Here is a 24,650-nt window from a genome sequence, read left to right as displayed (position 1 = left end):
TAGCTGTGCAGATCTACCGTGGAGAGATCATCCACCGGAGCAGTCAGCTCGTGTTGACGATGACGAAGTCTGTATCCACCAGGCCCTTGTGATTCTTCCCTGGTGGGGGGGGGGAGGGGAAGTCAAGCGGGGTCGATCCACGAGATTGCGATCCACGCGGCCCAGAGACACTTCGGATGGATCGGATGCTGTTGAATGTTGAGCTTCTCTCGTCGATGGTCGGCGGGTGCTGATCACTCTTGTGGTGTCGAAAAGGCGCAAAGGGAGAGAAAATCACCAGAGGCCAAGAAGTGAGAGAATCACGACCGGGTCATGCATTGAATGTGATTGTGTTGGAGGAGTGAAACCGGAGGGCTGGACGCTCGAGCTTCATCAACCCGAAAGCGGGCACTGGGAGGCTCGATGCGGCCTGGCGCGGCACAGCATCTTTACCCAAACGAAGTTGAACTTGGAGGGGGTGGAGAGACCACAGTATCTGAGTATGCCAATAGAAGATTCGACATACTGCACATCATTCGGGGGAATGATTTTTTGATTCTTGCCTTTCTCGAACCACTCCCTGGTTTTATCCGGTCGACGGATCCGACCTCGTGCAGTGGCTGTTCTCGAGCAAGTCCCGCCCGGTCCGACACAGATTGAGAACATCACCGAGAAGGACAAGTCAGTCATCCCGTGGAATGCTGTCAAGGCACGTCAGTCGATAAGCGTGCCCAGGAACGAACGTATTGGACTTGAGACGATAAGACCACAAGAATGAAGAACACGTGCATTCGCCTACACTGATGTCACTGGAAATGAGATGTATTGTACACTTCTCGTAAACATCCCGAGGTTAGGCCAAACACCGCGTCGTGTTCTCCATACAAACTCCAATTGACCATTCACAGGAATTTTCTCTCTACACTCTACAGGAGCTTCGGTCCGAAAGCTATTTACTATTTCACCTCTGTCTTGATAGGAGCCTTGTCCGGATACTCTGATGCACTTGCCGTTTTCCGGTTCAACTATGGGGTATGCTGCTGCTGCTGCTGTAACGAAGACATTGAGTCTTGCGTATATGATTTCATTACCAGGGGATCTGTTCTAGACATTCTGGATAGTGTGTAGTGTGTACTATGTAGTGTGTACTCAAGCGCCACGGGGGGGAGGGGAGGGATATACAAGTAGTGGATCTTACGCCGTAACACCGAAACCAGGGTCAAATGATCAGCCCAGTTGGCATGATCACCCCCAGACATCTTGATCATCCTTGACCAGATCATCTTCATTTAACACTCGGAGTCCGTTCTCACGCTCCTCCCGGCGACGCTCTCGTCGAGTGACCATCCGCCCGGGCGTAAAGGGCGTCACCGGGGTGTACGGCATGTAAGCACTGTACGGAGTGGGCATGCCGGTCATCGGGCCATTCCGAGTCTTGGTTGGACGTTCCAAGATGGTCGTCTTGGTGGGCGGTGCGCTCTGCAACGGGTATGCTTCACGGAAGGGCAGACTGGAGGGCGTTTGGGAAGTTGGCGTACTCAGATTGAGAGGCGCCGGCGCCGCTCGTGTCCGGTTCGGTGGTGGCATAATATGTGCGACGGGAGGCGCTGCACGAGGCGCCGCTGGAGGCGGACCGGGGGTGTATAGTCTCGGCGACAGAGGCACTTGATCAAGTCCATATGAATGAGAGACATGCATGTCTGGCGATGCGAGCGGTGAGGAGATGCCCAGTTTTCGCAAGGGAAACCGTGGGGATCGTAGTTTACCCCCGTCGGGCTGCGAGCTAGACTTGGAGCTGAAGAGCTTGGTCAGACGGGAACCACTCGGTTTGGGAGATTTGAGCGGCTCTCGATACGAATCCCCCAGAGGTTGCTGGGATGCATGCCGATCTGTAAAAGGATTCGTATACTGGCTGTCCGGAGAGTGTGCCGGTGAGTCGGAGTCCCTGATCGACTTTTGTGCATCGTGTTCCAACACGGCAGCATACAGCATCGCCATCTGATCTTGTGCCCTCTGACGATCTGATGCCACAACGGACTCATCAATGGTGACTACACTGCCATGGGTGGACGAGTTTTGCGAGGGCCGATTTGCGCTGGGAAAATTGCCCCATGAAGCTTGCTGCGCACCGGCAGCGGCCTGACCGGGGGGATGGTGCGACATGGGGAATCTGGGGTCGGGATCTAGATTGAGGTTCTGCTTCACTGGCTGTAGAAGATGCATTTGAAGAGAATAGTTGGACGACTGGACGGTTCGACGAAGTCTGCGCCCAACGAGCAGCAAAAGCCCAAGAAGGACTGCAACGAAGACCAAGTAAGCCCCTGCGATGCTACCGATCTGGATTCCCAACAGCGCCTTGTCCAGCGAAGGCTGATCTGGTGTAGATCGTTTGCTGGGATCTGTCTCTATTCCCGCAACCACCGGGGCCAACATGCAGAGGATCAGGGGGCGAAGAAGAGAGACAGAAAAGGAAAGCTGAAGGCCGACCACGGATGAAGGCATCTCGGGCACTTTTTGTAACCCAACAGGTGCAATCACGGCGGGGTAGACTCTCAATAGGTGAAAGTAAAAAAGAAAAGGCCAGTCCAATGCAGCGGGCAATCTGCGGTCAGATTGGGCTGATCGACATATCGAACCGGTGATACGGGTCGAATCTGAAGGCAAGCAAGCAGTGCATCCTGTGTGCAAAAAGCTGACAAGGTGATGCAGGCCTTTGGGGGATGGAATTCGCTATAAGAAAAAAGAGTCGATGAGCCACCGGATGTGACAAGTTTGAAGCCGGGTGTCGAGGCCGCAGGGCCAAAAGCTCGCCTGCCGGTATCCATCGAGGCCTGTCGTTGGTTGGCAATAAGCGCCCGCATGCACGATAATCACCAGCGGGCGGCCAGTCACAAGCGTAGAGGACACTGCCGAGTGTGCCTCAACTTCTCAAGTGTGTGATCTGGGCATTTGGCCGGAGGACCAAGCACTAACAAACGGAGTCAGGAACTGACAGACTTTAGTGTGCCACTGTGCACCGGTGCAGTATGAACTGATGAACAATTGGGCAAAGACCGGTTCGAGGAACCAGGGCTTATCGAGACACACTACCAAGGTCAAGCAATCGTGCTAGCGCGAGCTGCAGTGTGCTATGCGTGAATACTATCAAGAAGAAGGTGGTTGAGGTCAATCATTAAGGTACCATGCATGAGCAGTCCTGAGTTGACTCGGAAGCAGTCTATCGGCATCAAAATCACATGACTTTTATACGATCCCAAGCTGGACATTTACGTGCTAACGGAGTAGTTTTCATTCTCTCATACGATGGTACTGGTCATTTGCTACCGTTCCCTAGTACGGGGATATCATCATCATAATCATCCTCCTCCTCCTCCTCCTCCTTGTCACGCTGTCGTCGGGACGCACACGTGTTCATCTTCTGTTCCTTCGCAACTGGCTATGGCACATTATGTTCTCAAAGTCTCGCTAATCTCTAACCGTAACTCCAGCCTGAGGTAGATTGTCTCTACCAAACCAAATCGTCTGCTATGGCTTTTCTCTTTCCAAGTTGAGCAAAGATCAGGACCCAAGCTCGAGCCCTAGTGGCTTTCCACTTACTCAAAGACTCCTTCTGATCCAGCCTCCTCTTAGCCACACTACTCATGTACGAGGTATATTGGTCCATTTACTGGGTTGGACATGCATTAGGAATCACTGCAGGTCTCCGGGTCTTCTCCCAGGTGCTCTTCACTGTCTCCGTAGAGATGACGGCGGATCTCTATAAGATTGCCAGCCTTGCGATCATATTCGCCGGCTACGATGTGTAGTCAGTAGTGTATACGCGTGTGCAGGATTTATGGCGACAAAACTGACCCCCGGCATTGCTAGCTGGTGTTGGTGTTGTGTCTGGGATTTCCGCACTGCTGACTGGGGAGATTCTATGGGTGTTGCGCCGTCCTTTCGCAAGTTGGACTCCAGTGTAATAGGCAGTCCACGGACCGAGGCTGCCATCGCGGAGGAATTATCGGATTGTCATCGAAAAAAGCGATGAGCAGGAGGAGCCTACAGGTCCCATTCCATGAGGAGGTCATCGACGTCGGAATGCGGTCAATACCTGCCAGCAGAGGTTGGTGATTGTTACGCAAGAGCGCACTCGCTTGTTTGTCTGTCCTGTGATTTGTATTGACAATTGTTGTACAATAATTATGACTTCTTGGAGAACAAGTCTCTCCATAGCTCTTTCATTCCGTACCCATTAGTCTTATCTTCCTCGTAAACCTGCACCGTTTGTGCCGTTCCAAAGGAGCCCAGAACACTGGATTTGGGTGCGGGAGCGATGAATGACGGGCGTGCTCGCTCTGATGCGCGTCTCCTGATTTCTTCGGCGAGCTGCGGAGCGACTTCGGCGAAGCAGGCCTTGAGCTCGCGATCGAGGTTGATGTAGGGTTTCTGAGCCGAGCGGGGTGCTTGCAGATTATATGAGCGGGCGATGGTATTGATCTGCTTCACCGCCAGCTCGAGGTATGATCGTTCTATGGCAATATAACTTTCATCTCGCAGGGGCGGCAGATGAGGAATCTCGTCCTGCGACTCGGTCACATCACCTGGTGGATGGTCTGCCGCGACCTGGCTCGGGATGATCCGTCCATCAGACGCGATTTCTGAAACCACTTCATCGCTTGTGGTGTCCCTCAAAGCAGCCTCTATCCTCGCTTGCTCGGCCAAACGTGCTTCGGCGGCAGCGTATCCCCGGGCTCGGTTCATTTGCGCTGCCAAGGACCCGCCCTGACTGGCAATCAACCGAGCAGCATGCCTCCTCCATTCGGTGCGAATACGCTGTCTGAACCGACTGATCTCCGACGCCAGTTCCTGCTGTTTCTCAATCCAGGGCGGGACAATGTCCTGCTTCTGAATGATCTTATTCATAAAGTATTCGGTCGTATCGATGAACGCGCTATTGGCATTATGATCGGTCTCTGTGTTGACGCCTTTCCCTCGTTTAATTTTATCGAACTGCCCTCGCACGATGGCATCCTCGATCCGCTCATTGGCCAGTGACGCCAGCCCTTGAAGGGAAATGGGCATCGCCTGAGCACCCGGCATTAATTTCTCCTGCATCTCGCTGCGGATCGCAGCTCGCTGGTCATCGGAGAGATCGGGTGCTTGGCTCAGAGTATACTTTGACGTGCGATCCTTGGCAGCTGCCAGGCGGGCTCCGGTCGATCGTTTAGGTTTGGCGGCGGGTTGCAGGTTCACAGGCCGAGGGATCTTGAACGGGGTACGAATCGGCTTGCTGGCGTCGTCAAGCATGCGCAAAGCGGTATCTTGAAAGGTCTCGTTTCCGGTCCAGACGGGAGCCGCAGCTGTCTCTCGAGTACCCTGACCGGCGCTGGACTAGATCATTTGAACGAGCAGTGGTAGATTAGTGATGTACTCTTGCGGTGTCGTAGTTTCCGTTGTTTTTTTTTTTTTTTAAGAAATCGGAGAGCCTACCGGCATATCTAGAATCGAATGCGCTGCGGCATGCTCACTCTTGAATGATGCTGCTTTCACGCGCTCTTCCAGTCGTCGCTTGAGATCCTCTGAGAAGCCAGCATTCTCAATATTGCGCTGCGCAGCTCGTCCGCCTTCTAGAATCGCATCCTCGGTCATTTGTGAAAGTCGACGGGCCATAGCTCCTTCTGAGGGTTCTGCTTCATCTGAGGAGGCGGTTTTTGACTTGATCTCACTCTGTGCGCTGGAGGATGTCGAGCTTTGGTCTCGATGTTGGAATGATGTCGTGAAGTATGTTGTCGTAGGCGTGGTGTTTCTCCGCGCGCTCACTGCCATTCGACCCAAGCTGGATCTGCAAACTTGATGCGCAGACATTGTAGAATGCTTCTTGATCGCTACTAGTCACGCTGGCTTAGCCGATGATAGCAGTTCTTTCTCCGTGAAAGGCAAAGCTGAGAAAGACTAACTCTCAGCGAAAGCTTGCGAAGTGGCGAGCTCGCTCTCTGTCTCTCTGTTAACTCCGGAGCTCTCCCGGTATCCCGCGCTCGTTGGCTCCAGCCAATCATGAGACCGCCTGAGTTGCTCCACATGGAGTGCAAGGGTCACCGGCTGATTATGTCATCCACCTCCGCGGAGGCCAAACCCTTTCGAGGGGATTTTGATGGGCCTCTTCGCTGTCAGCACGACCGAGTCAAAATCTCGAATCAACGAACCTCACGCCGCGCCTGGTCCAGCTCTTCTCCCCGCCTTTATCTGGGGTTTCTCTCGTTCTCATCTTGCCAGTTGACTTCTTTCCCATTCTAGGTGTCAATTCGTGTTCTCGCCATGGCTCCCAAGGGAAACGTGACCACGCGGTTGAACCCGCTTCGTCTCAACACCATCAACCACCTGCGAGTCCGACGACCCAATCAATATGAGCAGAATGCCTGCGTAACGGTCATGTCTTCGATGCTGAGTACGTGGAATCTTTTTTGTCTCCTCTTTGAACGGGTTCCTGGAAGGTCGCGCCCGGAAAGCCGTGAATGACGCCTATACACTGGCCACCCGGATATCTTGGATCGCAAAAGCACCGTGCTTGCCCGGATTCAGATTGATAAATACCTGCTTGAGCGCATATTCGCCGCCATCTCGTCGCGTCCGTTCCTCGGAGCGCGCACTGATTGATTTTATCGAGCTCAAATCGGCTGACCACTCCTCTGATTTTAAGACTGTTGGGCTTCCCAAGGATACGGCGTCGAAGGATGCGCCGCCCTCGAGGCGCAATTGCGCAAGTGCATGGATGAACCGGTACGTCTTGGACGATAACAGGCCTCCGTTCACGTTCCGCCTTCGGTTTTCCAACCCCGCGAGGAGGAAAGAGAACGCTTTTGCTAACCAATTGTCTTTCGTACCCTCGTGCAGAAATCCCACGAGAAGAAGAAAAACACCGTCAACTACCACCTGATGAGAATGTACCCCAAGGTTGTGGGTCCGCGCAAGAAGGACGGTGTCTTGGGTTAAACAGATCCCTTTCATGAGTCTGGGCACCGATGTCTGAGTGTGTTTTTGTGATATATGGCCGGAGAAGAACTGGTCTTGTTCTTTTCGGCTGGAGTTAAGGGATCGCATGCTTTCAGGCTGGCCGCCGTGCAAGGGGATCAAATGGGACGGGACGGGACGGGGTTTGAGCGCAGTGTTAAGCGACTCTTACCCCCAAAGACTTGAATGTACCGCGCGGTCCCAGCCTGAGCCAGGGCCGTGATAGTATGGTCCAGCTTGAAGTGATATGGGAGTTGGTCATGCATGATTTACTTTTGTTTTTATCATTAACTTTTTTTTGTTCTCTTGTCCCTCGCTGCGGTCATGTCTTCTTTTTTCCAGCTTTGCATCTGTACAGTACTGATACCTACGTTGAGAGATGTGGCATTACCTCTTGATATGAAAAAGAATTCAAAATGTACGACTATGACGGAAGAATCTCAAGACTTTTCCAGATCCAGGGCCGACCCTTGTTACATGCTCTTTTCGTCGTCGTCCTCGCACGTAAGCTGCGCTTTGTGGTCGAACGCGTCAGACCTTCTCGAAGCGTAGGATAAGCTTCTCACCGCGAGGATGCACCGTATACGCATCAATGGCTTCGATCCCATCGTCATTCACAATTGTCGTGCGGAAATTCGAATAGATTGCCGCAGCAACAAGTTTGGTCTCTGATTGGGGGGCGGACCCCATCAATCCATGGTCAGAATCAACCTCTCATCTGCATGGCCTTGGGAAACAAACATCAACAATCAAAGCTTGTAAAGAAACTGCTCACCTTGCAATGCGAGGTTACTCCCCACGCACATGCGGCCTCCACTGCCAAAGGCCCAGAACCAGCGGCGTCGTTCCTCCAATTCCTCGGGGGTATTCTCGGCCTTGAGCCAGCGCTTTGGCTGCCAGCACTCGGGGTCGGGGAACACCTCGGGATTCCGGTGCAGAGAATATGCTTGTGCGTTGACTCGAATGCCGGGTGGGATGTTGTCGTAGCCGGCTAGACTGCATGATGGCACCGGGGTGACGCGGGGCTGGATGCCTGGTATGGGAGCGTGAAGCCGTAATGTCTCTGTGATGATGGCGTCCAACAGAGGCAGGCTGTCGATGGACTTGGGGGACGGCAGCTCATTTGATCCTGGAATACGGATGACCGGGTCCAGTGTGCGTAGTTCTTCGCGCAGACGGTTCTGGATTTCGGGATGGCGAGATAGTTGCCACATGAGATAAGTCAGGCCTACAGCGCTAGTTTCAAAGCCAGCGGTCAGTTGATCGTACATCTCGCAGGCAATATCATTCAATTGGTGCTTGCGATTGGGCGTTACGCCTTCCTTGGCCGCTTGTTTGTCTAGACTCTGCTTGAGTTGTTTGTAGACGATTGGTTCAATGGCTGGGTCCGTCGAGGCCAAGGACTGTTCCGCTTTGTTGCAAAGGTCAAGAGCCCACGCGTCGAGCATACTGTTGGCTTCGTCGCAGTACTTGGGGATCACGCGAAGGCCCAGGCATTTCATCCATCCGTCGAGGTAAGGCATTTCCTGGTGGTAGAACTCGAACGGCTTTCGGCAGAGGTACATATGTAACCAATGTTTACGATATGAGTGGTCCTGCACATGGTTGGTGCCATTTCGTAAGCCAAATAGATAACCGGATACAAAGTCCATTGTGAGACCTTGGTTCAAATCGTGCACGTCGAGGGATTCGCCCGATTCGGCAGTCTGCTGGAGAAGCGGGAGAAGCCGGTCCAAGATGACTGTCTTGGAGACAAGTTGCAAGTTTGGGGACGTCTGCAGCGTTGATTTGGAGTAAATGTTGGACAACATTCTCTTGCGAATGGAATGGGGCTTGCTCCCAATCATGGTAAACATGCTGACGGTCCTAGACAGATGGAAAGATTCGGATCAGAGCCTTGGTTCCTTTTTTTCCCTCTTCCCGAAATGCCATTACTGCAGTACTGGAGCCGGACTGCCTTGTCACTCACCCAAGCGACCCGAATACTCGAGGATACCACTCATGCTTCTCAAAGCCGCCCGTATATACGGACTTGATCCCGCCATCCACACAATTGATGGAGATCTCGGAAGGGCCCAGCCTTACAACGGGACCCAGTCGCTCGTGCGCCGCTTGAATCGTCCGATTATTCTGCATCCGAAAGCGCCTCCATAACATCCATACGGGCGACACCGGCACACTCCAATGCGCATTTGGAATCTTCGCAAGCGGTGAGATCAAGGCCGGGTAGACGATGCCTTTATACACGACCGCCGCGAGGATTGACAGAACGGCGACCCATTGTATAGTGTTGGGCATGATGCAAGATCGTAGCAGCAGCTATCTTTTTTCTTGCCGTGCCTTAGCAAGACCAGAAGACTTCAAATCGAAAAAGACCTCTCGGCCTTCTGTTTGGGATCCCCAGATTATATAGCAGAAGGGATGAGAAAGAGTAGAAGGAGTGCGGTATCTCGGAAGAGCGAATGCGCTGGTTATCGCAGCGCGTACCCCGCATCCGTTGGATCACATAGTTTAATCGAATGACCCACGGAGTTTGAATATCCTCCTGCTGTTGAGTTCTTGACGATCCACCTTTCAGTGAGTTCTCAGCTTAATTTCCTCTTTGATCCTAGGCGAAGTGATGGGGAAGGTGCGCCCTGTGGAGATGCCGTGGTTGTCGACACTTGGGGTGCAGCCAGTCATGGCCGCAGTAATGATCATCTCGCCCCGCAGTGGCTTTGATAGAGGATGTTTGAAAGTACAACAGTTGAAGAGAGGGCTGACCTTACGGTCACGCGGACTGATAAGCTCGATAGGGCGATAAGAGGAATGCTCACTGCTCACTGCTCACTGCCTCACTGCCTCACTGCCTCACTGCCTCACTGCCTCACTGCCTCACTGCCCACACCTGGCTAATGTTGGTCTGGTGACTCAGTTAGACATGCAGTGGAATCTCAGCTCTTTGTCATATCCTGGAGATGAGAGGTCATTGGATATGTATTTTGTGGAGTGCATAAAGAGTACCAATACAATGAGATTGCGGCGCCACAGCCTAGCTACGAGAGACAAGTATGGACAGAGAGATATAAATAAGCAGAACAGGGAGTTGAAAGGAAATTTCACAGCGACAGCTGTACGTGAGGATGATGTACAACACCCGTCATGTCAGGCAAGCGGACACGAAATTCAAGACACGGCATGAAAGACAGATTACTCAAAAAGCGCGAAATGAGCCGAGGCTTTCCCCCATGAGGCCGAAGCGAGTCACTCATGGCAGAAATGTCGGGGGCTGTCGGGGGCAATTCTCCCCTTTTAGTTGCTCAGCTTACTGAAGATACCACCAATCCCTTCGTTGACATCGTCGGGGTAGACGTAAAAGGCGAGAGCCAAAATGACGTACCTGGGGATAAAGAGCAAAGATTAGTATCGCTCCACCATGGAAACTGCAAAAGGAGAGACAGAAGAAACATACATTCCAAGACACATGCCACCCTCCAGGTAGTTGGACTTGCCATCCTGGATCAACAGGGTCACCACCAAGCCAGAGATGAAAAAGGCCACCGTCTCAAAGGTCTGGAAGTGCAGAGTCATCTCCACCCCCATGATCCATCCCAAAATGACCAGGAAGGGGGTGACAAAGAGAGCAATTTGCAGACTACTGCCGATGGCGACACCAATGGCAAGATCCATCTTGTCCTTCCAGGCGACGACGACAGCGGTCACGTGCTCGGCGGCATTGCCCACGATGGGGATCAGGACCAGACCGATGAAGGTCTTACTCATGCCGGTCTTTTCCACAATGCTGTCGATGCTGCCCACCAAGTAGTCGGCACAGATAGCGACAAGGATGGTCACCACGATCAAGACGACGGTGGCGGCGACAGGGTTGAGCAATCTCTCCTCCTCCTCTTCTTCCTCTTCATCGGTTCCAGCCTCATTGCTCTCCTCGAAGAGCTCCGAGTGCGAGTAGAGCTGGAAGTAGAGGTACATGACGTAGATGATGAGCAGGATGATGGCGGTGCCGTGCGAGAGAATCAGGATGTTGTCGTGGGCGCTTGATGCAGACTTGGACAGCACCGCGTAGAGGGCTGCGGGAATGATCAGAGACGCCGACGCTACGGCCATTAGGGAAGACATGGTCGAGGCGACCGTGCTGTTGAAGGACTGTTCGCTGTGACGAATGCCACCGATGAAGAAGCAGCAGCCCAGAACCAAAAGGATATTAGACAAGATGCTGCCCAGCATGCTGGCCTGGACGACCCTAATCTGTTTATCCTTGAGTGCAATGATACTGACCTGTCATGGGATTCCAGCTGGGGTTAGCCAACGCCCCCTCCGTTCCAAGCGGAATCGCTCCAAGCGATGCATTGATTGCTGTGCTGTGTAACAGGGCAAAGCAGGGAGAGTCTTACAATCAATTCCACGGCATTGCCGAACGTGGCATTCATCAGGCCGCCTAGCGCCTGGCCCATGGTCGCAGCGAGCTCCTCTGTCGCAAAGCTTAACAGCGAGGCCAGCGGGACGATGGCGAGGAAGTTCAACACAAACACCGCGCTCGCGTCCCAGCCCAGGGCACCGGCAAGGATACCCAAAGGCGCAAAGATCAAGAGAGCGTTCGTATAGTCGCGGGTGAGGGTCAACCAGGTCAACCGCGCAACATGTCGGGGCCACCACACCCAGACGCGACCATCTTTGGGACGGTGATGTTGCCCGGCCTGCTCCCCAGGGTGGTTTTCGTCGACGGTGGCACCATTTCCGATATGACCCAACAAGGCCGTCCGTTCACCCATATTGACGCGGGTACTGTTGGAGGAGCTCATCTGTCTGGATGGGCCGAAGCTATGGGTCCGCACCTGCGAGCGAAATCCCACGGACGCTAGAGAGGCAAGAGAGCGCAATAGGCACGGTCAGTTGGGGGATCGGAGAAGAGCCAGAGAGATTAATAAGGAAAAGAGAGACGGATCGATCCAAAGGGCAAGGTGGAGAGGAGGAGAGGAGGAGAGTTCAAATTCTATCAATTTTTGAATTTTTTTTTCTGGTTTCCTTTTCCTTGCTGATCAACGCTCGCGCAGGATCATCGCATAGGAACCGGCACTCTCACGTGGGGACTGGGAAGTATGGGGTCGACGAGGGCTCAAATCAGGGCGGACCACGAGGGAAGCCCAAAAACTGAGGAAAGACGGGGAGTAGAAAAGGTGCGTAGTGCGTAGTGCGTAGTGCGCACTGCGGACACTCCGTACTCATAGTCCGTAGACTCCGTACAGGAACCAGTGGTCAATGACTGGTCCGGGTCACACAGTGGAATACAGAATGACCGATTCCTCTGGATTTGGGATTCTGGATCCCGAACGCAGGTGAGAAAAAAGCGCTGGCGCAACTTACACATCTTTTGGGGGCGCGGTTTGGCGGGTGGATCGCTGAATGAGCCACGAGCCAAGCGTCGAACTCGAAGCCAAGAAACTCACAGGGTCGGACGGCGCTACCGCGTACGAGAGCAAGACTGTCGGATGGAGGGCACCACTGCGTATTAGCGGAGTGCGGTAGTGGGTAAACTGTCAAGTCGTAAAAGTACTACTGTGGCCGGGTGCCGGAGGTCTGTCGGAGAGTCGGGGAGCAATGGAGTATTGACGATGGAGTCATGGACCATTCCACGAGTGACGACGTGGTAGGGCTATCTATCTCTGTCAGTCCGGTCGTGGTGTCGTCCACTTGTCCGTTCGTAGTTCGCACGCGAGGGAAAGCTTCCCAAAGCGAGTGAAGATTAATCTCTGCGAGCCACTCGAGGGACAGCTTGGAGGCCAAGATGACGATCACAGGAGAGGAGGGAGTGAGGAATGGGCAGCGCCGCAGCAGGTCAGAGGGGCCCTCGGCAATGGAGGAGACTCCGAAAGGGGCTGTCGGTGCCAAGTGCTGGATCGGGTGGAGGAGATGGGCGAGGTCTTTCTTCTCGGGACCGGCTAGAGTCAACTTGTCAAGACTCCAGAGTGTACTACTCCTGCGAACGTAGAGGACTGGAGGACTGGAGGACTGGAGGACTAGAGTTGAGTGAGGTCAATGATGGCGCTGGTTCCAGGCTGTTCCGGATGGATGGTTCCAAGTGCCTTTCGGTGGAGCCCGTGCCACCTGGATTTGTTTTGATTTTTTTTTCCCAGCACAGCCTCGATGGGTGGTTCCCATTCTTGGACGTCACGAGACTAGTGGCCGTCGTGCGGTGCAGCTTTGGGATTTGGAACCGACACGGGGTCTCGGATGTGTTCCAATGCAGTGGGGGAGAGGAAAGATCGCATCGTACTCGTTTATCGACTGAGAAAGCAGAGATGATCAAGAGCTGTAGTGGTCTCACTTGATACGATGTGTGAGGCGCATAGCTATGGACTCAGGGAGTACTGAGTTAGGATTGACTATTTAGGATGTATATGTAGTGGTCAGTAGAATGCTTCCTTGCGGTAGGTTCGTAGTCCATCCATCGAGTCATAAAATACCACTTCTTACCTGCGCCATGATTCCTACTGTACAACCTCTCTCTGCCTCCAAGTCTGCCAAAAGGGTGGAAATGGGTAGGGAGCAAGAGAAAAGCTTGGGCCTACCGAGCTTCCACGATGACGACGCGAGCACGACCCACTCTGCTCCCGATGATTGGGTCCGCCCCCCCTCCCGGGCCAAGACTGGCACCGCCACACTCTTTCCCCCAGCAAAAGGTCATGCATCCACGCATCATGCATATTGCATCATGCATCGGATGGTCTGTTGTCTCGAGAATATCCTGCATGCGGTAAATGGGGGGGGACTGTGACACATAATAGCTGCCACTTCATAATCGAATCCTCATTGGAAATGGCACCAAGGATGTACTGAACGGCCATCTATCACGCTCCACCGAGTCCACTGACCAGGGCAGTGACTAGGTAGGTAGTACTAGTAGGTACTGGTCACTAGCAGGAGCAGGTAACTAACTAGGAAATACTGGTAAAAGTACCTCTCTAATAGTAAGTCCCCCACTGATGTTTCGGAATCAAGTCGTCGTTCTCTGACACGACTTACAGTACGGTCAATCAAGACTGACCCCAGACACGTCGTAAATTGTAATGCACAACCTGAAACAAGGAAAACAAGAGTCTTCCTCGGACTCCCAACTCAAACCCTCCCTGGAATCAGATGGAGAGTACGTTGGAAATACTCGATCAATCATGAAAAAGCATTCACATCACGCCAATCATCAACGGGAGTATACTGTACAGAATGGCTGAACCGAGTAGATGTCTACGATCAGTATCAGTATGATATCTGCTATCTACTATCAGTACCTGGGGCTTATGCACCAGTACCGTGGTGATCAGGTACACTCGTTAGAAATGACCTCTCTCTGTGACTCGTCAGGCCGGGAATCATGACGGAGTGAGCCGACAACGTTACCGTGGATGGAACCGCCAAAGTCAGGTGACCTTTCGGCACAGAGCTCAGCCCTCACCAGAAGCACTCACTAGACTCACTACTACTAGTTAGTAGTTAGTCACTGCATTGCTGTGTCCTTTGAACTGTAGCATCATGTGACTCCACTTAGTATATATAGTATAGACAGTGACAGTGCCCACCATTTAATTGTTCAACCTTTAGTTCACGTCAGTGGTGAATGATCAACATTCCGTACATATTACAATTACGTGACTCCCGTATAGACCAGCCCAGGAGCTGTGGAAGTGTCACTGCATACGACAAGATCAACGGACTGTTCATATATTACAGATCCGGTAAAACCATAAGCGGTTTAGTGTCAAAGGTGGATTGAACAATAATCTGGTGGGCACTGGGCAGTGGGCACTGTAGTCTATACTAGGACTGGAGCATTCCGCTGGAGTCTGGATGCTATGACAAGCAATTCCACATTGCAAAACCCACAGTACTTGGCCAGTACTTGGCAGAGAACTCCAAATCGTCAAGCTTGCTTTTAAGATGATCTACCATTATCATTCAGGCACAGGTATCAGTCCACTCGGCAAAAGACAGAAAAGAACGAACAGGAAAAAAAAAATTAAATGTATGCATGACGATGGTATCACTCTCGTAACAAAACCCTCAGCTCCGAGGGGGACAAAAAAATTAAAACAGTAGACGGGACTCTATCCACAAGGGCAACAACAATCAGATAGTGAAAAGAGACCAAGGAGACATGTGAAGACAAAAGTCGGATATAAGAGGTTCCTCATGGGTAAACTTCAACAGAACAGTTGCAATAGATGAGATGGACAGGCATCGAAAGGATCGAAAATGAAGGGAAAGTAGAATACAAGAGGGAAGGACTTGATGCGTATCATGGAAAAAGAAGTATGAAAGCGAGACGGAGTTAGGGAGGGAGTGCGCAAGCGAGAGAAAATCAGTGAAGTCATGAAGGAATGTACGAGCGACTCGGAAGAAGGCGTTGCAAGGAAGCCGCGCGAAGCAACCTTGAAACCCATTCACCAGATTGCAGGCATCAATTCACTCCTCGGCCAAGGCACCGTACGCTTGAAAGTCCACTCGGCTGGTCTTCCGGCCAACGCCCTTCAGCAGGCTGAAACGTCGAAACATGGAATCACGGCCTCCACTGGAGCTGGTCGGACTGTGAGACGATTGCGCCGCACTGTTCGCTCGTGTCAGCCCGTTGGCATTGCTCGTCAGATCGCGTCCAGTGTGCGCGCTTTCTCGAGTCACGGGCCGTGGATAGTCCCGAGTGGGTGGTATCGTAGACCATCCCCCGGTTGATGCAGGAACCTGACGCTCAGATGCAGAGGGCGTGCGTTGTTGAGAGCCCGCACGGCTACGTCCATCATGTGATGGGGCAATTGGTTCACGCGAAGTACTGCGCGAGGGATGCTTCTTCAAGACTTGGTCGAGACCTTCCTCGGCTGTGGTGGCTGGACCCGCTCCCGCCGCGACCAAGGACGGGGAGGAGCCGTGCTTGATCTTGTCACTGGAGAACCAGCTGCGTCGCTTTTCGCTTTTCCCACCTCGAGAGTGACTTGTTGCACGACTATGGACTGTGGCGGTGTCGTCCTCGACGGCTTCCTCCGGCTCTTCGGGGCCGTTGGAGCCGATCTGGCCATTCAAGGCCTTTTCGGGAGACTGTTGAATGGTGAAAATGGAATTGCTTGGTCCGTGAGATCGCTTGAACGGGTTCATGACGCTGATGCGATGACTGACGGACAAGCGATCGGAACGCTTCCGATTATGTGTCCCTTCGCGAGATGTCCGGACAAGATCGTGTTCGGGACTGAGAGATCTCTGCGCGGCTTGTCTGCGGCGCATCTCACCAGACGGCGTCCGACGACTGGGCCGAGTCGGCGTCGACGAAGATGTTTCTGGTTGAGCAGTGGAGAGAGCGGCCAGTTCAGGCCGGAAAGCCGTCTCGAACCGGCGGTAGAGTTCGGCTTGCGTGGCCTGCTGAGCAGGGCGTTGATACAAAGACAGTGCATGCTTGATAGCCAGTGCGTGGTCAACAAGAGCAACCGCCAGAGCTTCCTCCATGGGATCACTTGTCGCCAGTGCCTCCTCTTCCTCCTCTTCGCCACCGACCTCAGCCTCGCCATCTTCAACCGCTGTTCGTTCGCCCCAAGTCGGTCTCTCGGTCTTGCCGGTGCCAGTGAGGAAAGCTCGGTATACTGCCACACAGTTTGAAGGGGAAGGGCGATTTTCCAGAAGCTGCTCCAGCGCCTCGGTCAAATTTAAAAAGCCTTGGTCTTCCCCTGAAGCCGCTCGACGTTCGAGAATCTGCAACTCCTGCGTCTTGCGCCATGTCCGCTCAATGGCAGTTTGCAAGGGCGAAAGCGAGACTTCCTTGACGGAGACAACCTCACTGCGACGCAGAATATTCGGGAAAGGCTCAGCCGTCGTGAAAATCAGCTTTTCGACGTATTGCTCACGAACGTCCGGGCTGCTTGTATGCCGTTTGGATGTGATTGAAAAGTGACACGGCTCAGATATGAGCAAATGCTCCCTCACCGAGCTAGGGACCTTCGATCGAAGATACACAGGGTGCGAGATATCACGATGGGCAGTGACTCCACTGATCTGTAAGAATTGACCCTCGTAGTCCGGGATTTCACCCGAAGACATGATTTGCGCAGCTGGATGCTCGCGCTGCATGCGATCGACAAAAGACGCCATACGTTCAGTCGATGCGCCTTCGAAGATGAATTCTTTATCTCGCAAACCGACCGGGAAACCGAGACCCTTATATACCACGCGGAAATATCGGGGAAACTGTTTGGTACCCTTAGCGATAGCTTCGTAGATGCGGGCCACAGAGGTTTGTGCTCGGGACAATTTGGCAAAGTCCATCGTCGTACTCTCATAATGAGCTGCGAGCTCTTTGTAGCAGGCTAAGGCAGGAGCCCACGCCATGGAGTTCTCATAGTGCTGGATCATGGCAAAGTACAACGCTTCTTTCCGCTCGAACGCGGTCTGGGATGGGAAAACCGGGTTCGCTATCTCAGGAAGATGCTTGCCCACATCCCAGTCGTAAAGATCCGCATGGAACTGGAGAGCTAAACCTGCTTCGGTGAAGTTGTCGCACGCCGCTTGGTGATCAGCGAGCTGGTGGACATAGCGTATGAAGATGTCCTCGCGGCCCATATCCTTCATATACTCCATAAGCTTGAGAGCATGCAAGCTCTGAGTCGATGTGCTGCTCTGCGAAGCCACAAGAAGATCGAGGAGCTCGTCGATGGTGGAAATCAGTCCTTTGACAGCTGTAAGAAGATTCTCATCGCCACTCGCATCATCTTCGAACAAGACGAGCAGTTCGCCGACGAAAATCTTCTGGCTGACACTCTCGCCCATCTGTTTGGTCTTGAACAGAGAATCTAGACTCGAGATGATTTCGGTCTCAATGATTGAAATGTCTTGGTTCAGATCCCACTCACCCAGGATCATCGTGCGTAAGATGTGAACAGCAACATGGCGAAGGCCCTCGTGCACGCTCAAACACAAGGCAATAATGGGAGGCACAAGGTTTGGTACGTACTGGACTTGGTACCCTCCCAGCTTCCTGAGTCCAAATCTTTCTTGCTCCTCATCAGTGGTATCCCATCCAATCGCCTCCCATGCAGTGTGCAGGAGATCAGCACCCTGTTCCCGAACGTCGCCCGCAATTTTCCAGACCGCACGGCGCTTCTGCTCTGGGAAAGTCTCCAGAGCCAAGGCTTCACTCGAAATTACCTTCAGCAGAGTCGTGAAGAAAGTCTCCCATAATTTGGTGTCGAATTCATCCGCATCATCGGCAACGGGAAGTAGGCGCTCCATCAGGAGAAGCGCAAGGTGTTCCAAGCTCTTCACGGCGGCACGATGATTGTACACATGGATACTGAACCAGGTCTCTGGGTAAGCTTCGCAGTCGATGATGGAGTTGTGCGTCTCGAGGGCTTGCCCGATGAATGTTGCCAGCTCAAGCTCCTTCAGATTGGGATACTTCGGGGAGACGATCATTGACAAGGATCCCATTATGGCGGATAACTCGACCAGACCTTCATCAAATCTTTGGGGAGATTTTGAGACCTTGATCTGGAACGGGAAGGACTTGCTGAAAAGGAGGGACAGGTATTCCGTCTCTTCCACTCCCTCGGCGGATATGGCACAGTAAGAGGCAACGATGCTTGGCATGAACTCGTAGAGCATTGGGTGCGGGTTAATCAACAGTTGCGCAATAATTGCGCTGCAGAGGCGGACCTGATCACGGTACTGATCTGTGACGCTCGATGTCGAGCCCCAATAAGGGGCTAGCCAGCCCACGGAGCTGGAAATGAGCGTTTTCCTCTCCTCGCCTGAAGCAAAAATGTCAAACTGAGTATAGTTCTGTATTAGAACTAATTTGTAGAGAACTAACATCCCAGTCACGTCCCTGCAAGAATCCATGAAACTCAAGGCGATCATAATCATTTCGTCCCGACTGAGGACCTTGGAGAGTTCTGGAAGCCAAGCGTGGAAATGTTGCACGATCAGAGTCTTGCTTCCAACCAAAGCTGCAGAGGGGTTTTTCATGAGTTTCTCTATCGTCCTGAAGATTGTATGCAAATCACGATTGAAGGTCGATTGGACTGCTGTAATTCCGATTCCCTCTTCTTTCGTCTTTTGCTGTTCACGCGCTTTGATGATAAACTTGAGCAGGTGTCGACCAACTTTGAAAGCGGCTCGAAGGTTGCGGGATTGGTGGACATCATTAGCGGCCAGAAGAAGACGAAGATAGCTCCTAATCAGACATGTCGTGACAAATGGGAAATTGAACTGCTCATCGGCGTAGTGGTCAACCAACGGACCCAGGTTGAATCGCCGGTCGTGCACAATGCCCAGTACTGTTACAATATTTCTGAAGATCAAGTCTTCGTATTCTTCGTTGCCAGCGTTCTCCACTAGGATGCCAAAAAGCGCATCAAAGACGCCACGAACTTGCTTGACGATTTCAATCTCAGAGACGAAAGGTAATCGCTTCAACGTGTTCAAAACCTCATCAACAGAGCGCTCCTTCCAGCTAAGTAAGCTGAGAATGACTTGATCCTGGGAGTATTCTGTGCTGCAAAGGTGGGTCTGCAGGCGCAATGTGGCCAAGGGTCCAGTTAGCGCTTCGTCCTTGGCCGACTCATTCTTGCCCAAGGCACTCCATGGAAGATTCAAGTAAGCCCCTTTGCCGTTTTCCATACTAGACGTCTGCTTGTCGTAAGCATGGAGTAGCAAAGAATGCTGACCATCCCGAATGAAGGCCTGCTGGTCCCACAGCGGCATCCACGCCAATGCGAAAGGGAACTCGGGAGCATCAGCAACGCTCATGATAACATGTGAGCCAGGGATCTTCTCTGCTGGGATATTGAGGCGTATTGTTTGGTGCCATGGTGATCCTCTCTCTGCAATCGTCGTTCGCCATGCCGTATGTGAAGTGCTCGCCGAGGAAGGAAAAACACACTTGTCCACCCGAGCACCCAAGGAATCGCGGACTTCCAAGGTAAGTTGAAGATTGCGGAGCTCGGAGGACGACTGTAGAGGGATCTGACCCGCGACTGGGTGGGATAAGAGTGCATCTGTTGGGAAAACCGCTTGCGCGATCGTCACATATATATCAGATCGAGGTTTCGTTGGTGCCTTGGAAAATCCGATGCGACGGGTTTGTACGACGTCTTGTAGTATCGTTGGGTTTTGGCGTACCAGTAGCTCGGAGTCGGTGCTAACGAACGAGCGCAGGTGTACGTGCAGACGAGCAGTATCGGCTCGCACGTATCGTCCCGTGGGACAAGGCAGGAAGTACTGAACGAGCTTCCCAAACCCATCGGGGTTTTCATCTCCTTCCTCGCCTTCTCGCACGGATGCCCATAGATTGATTATCGACTCTGTGTCTCGATCTTGTCGGAAGACCGAAGAGACTTCCAGCACACCAACTCCAATGGTTCGAGTTGCGGACGTTTCCTTCTTGGGAGCAGACGACGAAGGACTGGGATCCTTGGGGGCAGCTGAGCTACTAGAGGAGCGAGGGGGCGCCGAAGAGGCAGATTTGGGAGCTTGATCCTGGTGCGGTGTGTTCCGAGACTTGGAGCTCCACATCATACTGCGCCGCGTCCGCAAGCTCCCCTTGACTGAGGGTTGGATGCCACCGGCCGCGGCCGATTTGTTCACAGCAGCCCCGTCGCGGGATATTGATGATCTTGGCACGGCGGGGTTGTCAGGAATCGTTCGGGATTCGACCGCGCGTACGGCAACCACGACGTAAAGCTGGCGACCGTTCGCGGATCCGTCTCCTATATCGGTGCCGGCAAGCTCGGTGAAGATTGTTTTCAGTTTATTACTTTGTGTCAAGCTAACAAATTTATCGGGAGACGGGATATCGAGGCTGTATGTCTCCGACATCGGGTTTAATGAGCCAGCATCGGACCGAGAATAGAGCTGAATCCCTAGAGAGACAGGTCCGGGGGCATTGCCGGACACTGCGTTGATCTCCAAGAGGAGATGGTTCAGGGCGGTAGAATCGGACGAGGCGACGGGGCTACTATCAAGCATGCTCATCTCGGACTGGAGCTTTGCGAGCTGAACTGCGGAATCGTCGCCCGTCAACAACCGGCCGCGCTGACCGGGGTCTCGCACAATTGTATCACCACTGAGCATCTTGTTCGCTTTCACCAACTTCCACACGGTTTGGTCGCGAAGAGCCTCTTTTTCTTTGCCCGTCAGGACATTATGCAGCAATTGGCGTCGAGCTAGATCCAATTCCTGGACAATTGTAGACATCTCGTCTAGCACATCGTATTTGCGAGTCAAAAGCAATTCATGCAGGTTTGTCGAGTGCCATTCTCGCAGACAGGACGCAATCTCGTCCACCAAAGGTTCGGCAAGGGACGTGGGGGTCTCGTCGCCAATTTTGAGCATTGGGACTGGCGCGGGGGGTTTGGGCGCATCGGGGTCGCGGGGAGCAATGGTGACCGGGGTGTGTGGAATAGAGACCGTGCGAGAGGTTTGCGCCGATGGTGGGTTCGAGACGTCCGAGTCATCCAGCTTGCGGATGACAATCTGCGCGGGCTTTCCTTTCTTCGCGACCATAACCTCCGTCACTTCGCCACCATTCTGGGACTCGGGAACCGAGTAGGCCACACTGTTCCGTGATACCGAGTCCGTGTCGGGCGCCAACAAGCAAGGGACTTCTGAGGAGTGCTCGAAGCTGGCTCGATCGCCGTTCATGAAAGCCTTATACCCATCATTGTCACCCAGTACTTCCCGAATCTCAACGCAGTTGCGAGGAAAAATGCCCGAGAACACGCGAGCCTCTAGTGTCTGCCCCTTTGTGCTTGTCAACCCGGCGAGCAAGGAAGGGGGCGCTACCAGATACCCTCGACACCACTCCCCATCCACCCCACCCTGTTCGATGATGTACAGCTCATCGCCGAGTTCCAGCGGCAAGTCGGCCGAGGAGGCCGGGTGAAACGGGTAGATGGCTACCGCGAATGCAATACGAGGCAGCGGCCGCCAGGGCATGGCGGCAGGTAGCAGGCGACAGCCGGTCTGGATCGGCGGAGGAGGACGTGAACGAATGAGCGGCCACGCGATCGAGCTTTGGGGATGATGTGTCCGTCTCCGAGATGTCCAGGTGGGTTGTGGAATTCCGATCACAGGAATTCTGGGGGAGGCAAGGTTGAGAACGGTGGAATGTCAATCCGCTGGTGTCAATCCGCCGGCGTACGCGCGACATGCAGATCGAGGGACTTGAGGTGTTGCGCCAGACTCGAATAGTAAGGAATGAATACGGCGGAGGAGTCGCGTGCGGAGCGAGGGGAGAGTTTGCGACAAGGCTATCCGCACCTAGTAGGACATGACTGGTGTTGTGATTAAGTTTGTATTAATGAGGCGTGCGGATAGCGAGAGGTCCAGGTCTCCAGATCTGGAGGGTCGTCACAATTGCGAGGTAATAGCAATTGTGGTGGTCGTCTGACGGTGCCGGTGATGGTTGTTTACGGACTAGCAGCAGGGGGGGGGGGGGGGGGAGACAGCGTCGAGCTTGCGATGAAAAGAGAGATTGCAGACCACGACGGCGATTGAGAGTCGAGGCACTGAAGGCGAATTGGCAAATAAGAAGGACCCCTCGACACCACGATGCGTCCTACGGTCACCGTTCATCAATGGCCTGGAGAGGGTGTATGCCAAAGGCGCAATCGGATGGTTGGTTTTCCCCTCCCCCTTGCGAACCCTCTTGCGCGGTGGAGCCCGAAGTTGGGTGAATGTCCAGCGCGTTGGCGAGAAGACAGTGGGGAAGAACAACCAGGGGCAGCCTACTCTTTTTTTTTGGCTTTTGGCTTTCGAGTCCTCGGCCGTGTGGGCTTGTGGGTTTTTGTTTTCTGTTTTCTGTTTTGGGGGGGGGGGGGGCTTGGACCAGAAGGAGATTCGATCAGCACGGTTGAAGGAGTCCCGGTCGGTTGGGCCAGCCGTGGAGTGGAGGTTAGTACGGGGAGGGAGCACAGGCATGTGTTTTAGAAGCTCGAGGCTCGAGGCTCGAGGCTCGAGGATCGAGAAGTTGGTCTAACGTCAGAAAGTTAGGTGAACAGGACATGCACATGACAGTTGAATGATCGGAAGATTGCATGAGTCCACGAGCATTGCGTGCAGCAATACTAACCTGTCGGTGTAGGACTTTGTACTCTGTCGATCTTGTATCTCAAATAGTGGCGGATCGTACTTTTCCAGTGTTCATCTGGTCAGCTTTTCGTCCGAGTAAAGTATAGTGCTTAAATCCACAGCCTGGCACAAGGTCAAGCGGTACTTGCTGGCCACTACAATACAAACAGATCAGAGTGGTATAAGATTAAGGACAGAGTTCCAGACTACAGGCTTGACCGTGAATGATCGACGAGGTCACGCCCCAAATCACGGTTTGGGCAGCGCCCTCACGTGAACTCGGCCTGGGAGTGATCCCGGGTCCCGGGGGGGTGTGTACCTGTGGATTGTGTAGTAACAACTTACAAGTTACCAGCTATCTACACTCTGTGACTCAACTCTACTAGTCCTCTACAGTATGTACTGGACCAACATCAGGAGAATCAGAAAATCAGAGAAATGTTATGCCTTCTTCACCTAGTCCGCGCCCCACGGTCCAGCAGTTCACTGCTCCCGTTCAGTCCAGAACAGAGATCTGCTATTGTCGATCTTTCTCGCCCACATCTCCACTGTTCATCCCATCTCCACCAATGGTCTCCAAGACTCGTCGCGTTTCAGACCTGCCGGAGAGCTTCGACGGGTCGAGTTGTTTGATCCGAACCTGTGCAAGACTTGGTCCCGATGGAGACCTGTTTCAAGATTGCATCGGGAAGTTAGTCGAACACCAGGGAATTGTTCTTTACAAAGATCAAAGATTACGTTCGCAGATGTCGAGAACGCAACATTCTGCGTATATGCATGTTCCGCTCACCGGGATTTACCCCCGACCAGCCACGGATATCAGTGAGGTAGGTAGGTAGCTGACCGTCCGCATAACAATCATCCGACGAGAACTTGGCGAGCGCCGTGCTGTTGTTCCAGCCCATGGACCTCGACTTGCTTGATCTGACTATCTTACTACCGCCTAGTCCTACGGATTGTGGATCGAGATTCACGGAGCACACTCTCATATTCCACACACCTTCCAGTATGTCTGTCTTCCTTGGGTCACGGGGTTTCAGTCAGACAGGGAGAGAGAGAGCTGTAGACCGGTCGGATCCAGTTGATGGAGTGCTCTTTGCTACCCTAATCCTTTCCGCACCGCCGACTGGATGCGGCTCTGCAGCTTGGTGCCGATGGCCACCGAGTCCGACTCCTGCTTGACTCGGTCCTGAGTAGGGTACTTCGTGAGCCGCCATTTGTAAATGACACTTCGCATCTGAGAAGTCCGAAATGGGTCCATTCTACAGTTGTTACCAAAAAGGTATACGAACTAATTACTTAGTGGTCAACTACGCAACAAGACATGAAGTGTTTAGGCTGCACGTGACACCAGAATCAGGGTCATTGAAGTGATCCATGTCTCCATGCTCCACAGTCTAGAACTCCATACACATACTGTAGTCCCTAGTCCATCGACCCCATAGTCCTGTGATAGACTAGAAGTGTAGATCGTGTGCCGAGAGAAGCACAGACCAGAGACTGCACCCCGACAGTTCAGGGTCTCTAAACCGGAGCTCAAGAACAGCCTCAACCCGGGAAATAGTGCTGTAGTGGGCCCCGTGCCT

The 24,650-nt window shown here is 53.1% G+C and overlaps 7 protein-coding genes across 7 annotated transcripts; 1 reads left to right on the top strand and 6 right to left on the bottom strand.

The window, feature by feature from the left end:
• Nucleotides 1–1,224: 1,224 nt before the first annotated feature.
• On the bottom strand, nt 1,225–2,481 carry N7539_007617 (uncharacterized protein; the record flags this gene model as incomplete). Its single annotated transcript, XM_056937218.1, has 1 exon — nt 1,225–2,481. One exon carries the CDS (start codon nt 2,479–2,481, stop codon nt 1,225–1,227), a length of 1,257 nt encoding a protein of 418 aa, XP_056788017.1.
• A 1,680-nt stretch (nt 2,482–4,161) lies between these two features.
• On the bottom strand, nt 4,162–5,826 carry N7539_007616 (DnaJ family domain-containing protein; the record flags this gene model as incomplete). The annotated part of the gene is made up of 2 exons (XM_056937217.1): nt 4,162–5,352; nt 5,452–5,826. 2 exons carry the CDS (start codon nt 5,824–5,826, stop codon nt 4,162–4,164), a joined length of 1,566 nt encoding a protein of 521 aa, XP_056788016.1.
• Nucleotides 5,827–6,276: 450 nt separating this feature from the next.
• On the top strand, nt 6,277–6,951 carry N7539_007615 (mitochondrial 37S ribosomal protein mS37; the record flags this gene model as incomplete). Its single annotated transcript, XM_056937216.1, has 3 exons — nt 6,277–6,406; nt 6,659–6,738; nt 6,853–6,951. The coding sequence occupies 3 exons, from the start codon at nt 6,277–6,279 to the stop codon at nt 6,949–6,951; spliced, it is 309 nt and encodes a 102-aa protein (XP_056788015.1).
• Nucleotides 6,952–7,500: 549 nt separating this feature from the next.
• N7539_007614 (cytochrome P450) lies at nt 7,501–9,267 on the bottom strand (the record flags this gene model as incomplete). The annotated part of the gene is made up of 3 exons (XM_056937215.1): nt 7,501–7,637; nt 7,745–8,835; nt 8,939–9,267. The coding sequence occupies 3 exons, from the start codon at nt 9,265–9,267 to the stop codon at nt 7,501–7,503; spliced, it is 1,557 nt and encodes a 518-aa protein (XP_056788014.1).
• Nucleotides 9,268–10,260: 993 nt separating this feature from the next.
• N7539_007613 (calcium/proton exchanger) lies at nt 10,261–11,768 on the bottom strand (the record flags this gene model as incomplete). Its single annotated transcript, XM_056937214.1, has 3 exons — nt 10,261–10,348; nt 10,421–11,244; nt 11,361–11,768. 3 exons carry the CDS (start codon nt 11,766–11,768, stop codon nt 10,261–10,263), a joined length of 1,320 nt encoding a protein of 439 aa, XP_056788013.1.
• Nucleotides 11,769–15,423: 3,655 nt separating this feature from the next.
• N7539_007612 (guanine nucleotide exchange factor DCK1) lies at nt 15,424–21,930 on the bottom strand (the record flags this gene model as incomplete). Its single annotated transcript, XM_056937213.1, has 1 exon — nt 15,424–21,930. One exon carries the CDS (start codon nt 21,928–21,930, stop codon nt 15,424–15,426), a length of 6,507 nt encoding a protein of 2,168 aa, XP_056788012.1.
• A 1,651-nt stretch (nt 21,931–23,581) lies between these two features.
• Nucleotides 23,582–23,969, bottom strand: N7539_007611 (uncharacterized protein; the record flags this gene model as incomplete). Its single annotated transcript, XM_056937212.1, has 2 exons — nt 23,582–23,704; nt 23,865–23,969. The coding sequence occupies 2 exons, from the start codon at nt 23,967–23,969 to the stop codon at nt 23,582–23,584; spliced, it is 228 nt and encodes a 75-aa protein (XP_056788011.1).
• Between the last annotated feature and the right edge of the window lie 681 nt (nt 23,970–24,650).

Source organism: Penicillium diatomitis (genome assembly GCF_028827545.1).
Source record: "Penicillium diatomitis strain IBT 30728 chromosome Unknown utg000010l_segment0_segment0, whole genome shotgun sequence".
Classification (NCBI taxonomy): Eukaryota; Fungi; Ascomycota; class Eurotiomycetes; order Eurotiales; family Aspergillaceae; genus Penicillium; species Penicillium diatomitis.
This window is presented reverse-complemented; position numbering and strand designations above follow the sequence as displayed.